The sequence below is a fragment of the Trichoplax adhaerens genome, genomic scaffold (assembly GCF_000150275.1).
Source record: "Trichoplax adhaerens TRIADscaffold_1148 genomic scaffold, whole genome shotgun sequence".
Classification (NCBI taxonomy): Eukaryota; Metazoa; Placozoa; class Uniplacotomia; order Trichoplacea; family Trichoplacidae; genus Trichoplax; species Trichoplax adhaerens.
In genome coordinates this window covers 2220-3051 of record NW_002061454.1, presented here as the reverse complement: position 1 = coordinate 3051, position 832 = coordinate 2220, and the positions used below count along the sequence as shown (strand labels likewise).

Sequence of the window (832 nt, the reverse complement as noted above, 5' to 3'; positions counted from 1 at the left end):
GGATTGTTCGAGACGTTAATAAAATACATCAGTATACGCATATAATGTATTTGGCGTAGTATATGATACAGACCTTCAATTGCTCAACAATAAATCTCAGTCCGGTTTGATTAGGCTCATACTGAACAGTACAACGGTTACTATTCGGTGATAGCTTGGCAGTGATTACGCCGGGCAGTTCTGTCAAAGTCTTTTCAACATCGATCGTTTGTGATTTCTTACCAGTAATCTACAGCATATGACCAAAAAATGACATATTGAAGTTGTACATTTTTCAAAGCTCCATCAATCCATAGAAACATGTTGTTTGCGAAATTTTATTCTGGCGACGAGATTACATATAGAATACCTGTAATTCAGCATATTGATAATTATCGAAAATTTCTTTAACTTCTACATCAAAACCAAGCTTTTCGACTTGTTTTGCAATCTCAACGTTGGTTATTTTGGTTTCATCAAATTCTACAACACCTTTCTTGGACAATAGTGTAACAGCAGTTGAATGAACACCTTGATGATGAGAGAATCATGAGATAATGTTATGTTGTTTTCGGTTCAGATGATTGTTACATATTACAGTGCTAAATCAACATCAGCGTCACAAGTTAAAACAACACCATAATGTTTTATTTTGCGTATCAGCCGTTGTAATATTGACTATCGATTCCCTTAAGATCGACTTAAATTGCATCAAAAGTTAATTTAACAACAATTTAAGGCGGTCACTTACCATCTAATTTATTGACTTGATTTTCAATCTTGGCTACACAAGAGGCACAAGACATGCCCTCTATGTACAGTTGTACTTTTTTAAATTCTTTTTTTCTTTCGG

At 34.3% G+C, this 832-nt stretch overlaps 1 protein-coding gene across 1 annotated transcript in view; it reads right to left on the bottom strand.

Annotated features, from left to right (window-relative positions):
* Positions 1–334: 334 nt before the first annotated feature.
* Positions 335–832, bottom strand: part of TRIADDRAFT_34800 (uncharacterized protein) — a gene marked incomplete at both ends in the record, with an annotated part of 1474 nt that continues 976 nt past the window's right edge. The window contains 2 exons of the mRNA XM_002118781.1: positions 335–510; positions 731–805. Of these exons, the coding sequence (XP_002118817.1) occupies positions 335–510; positions 731–805 (251 nt within the window). The remainder of the gene's footprint in view (positions 511–730; positions 806–832) is intronic.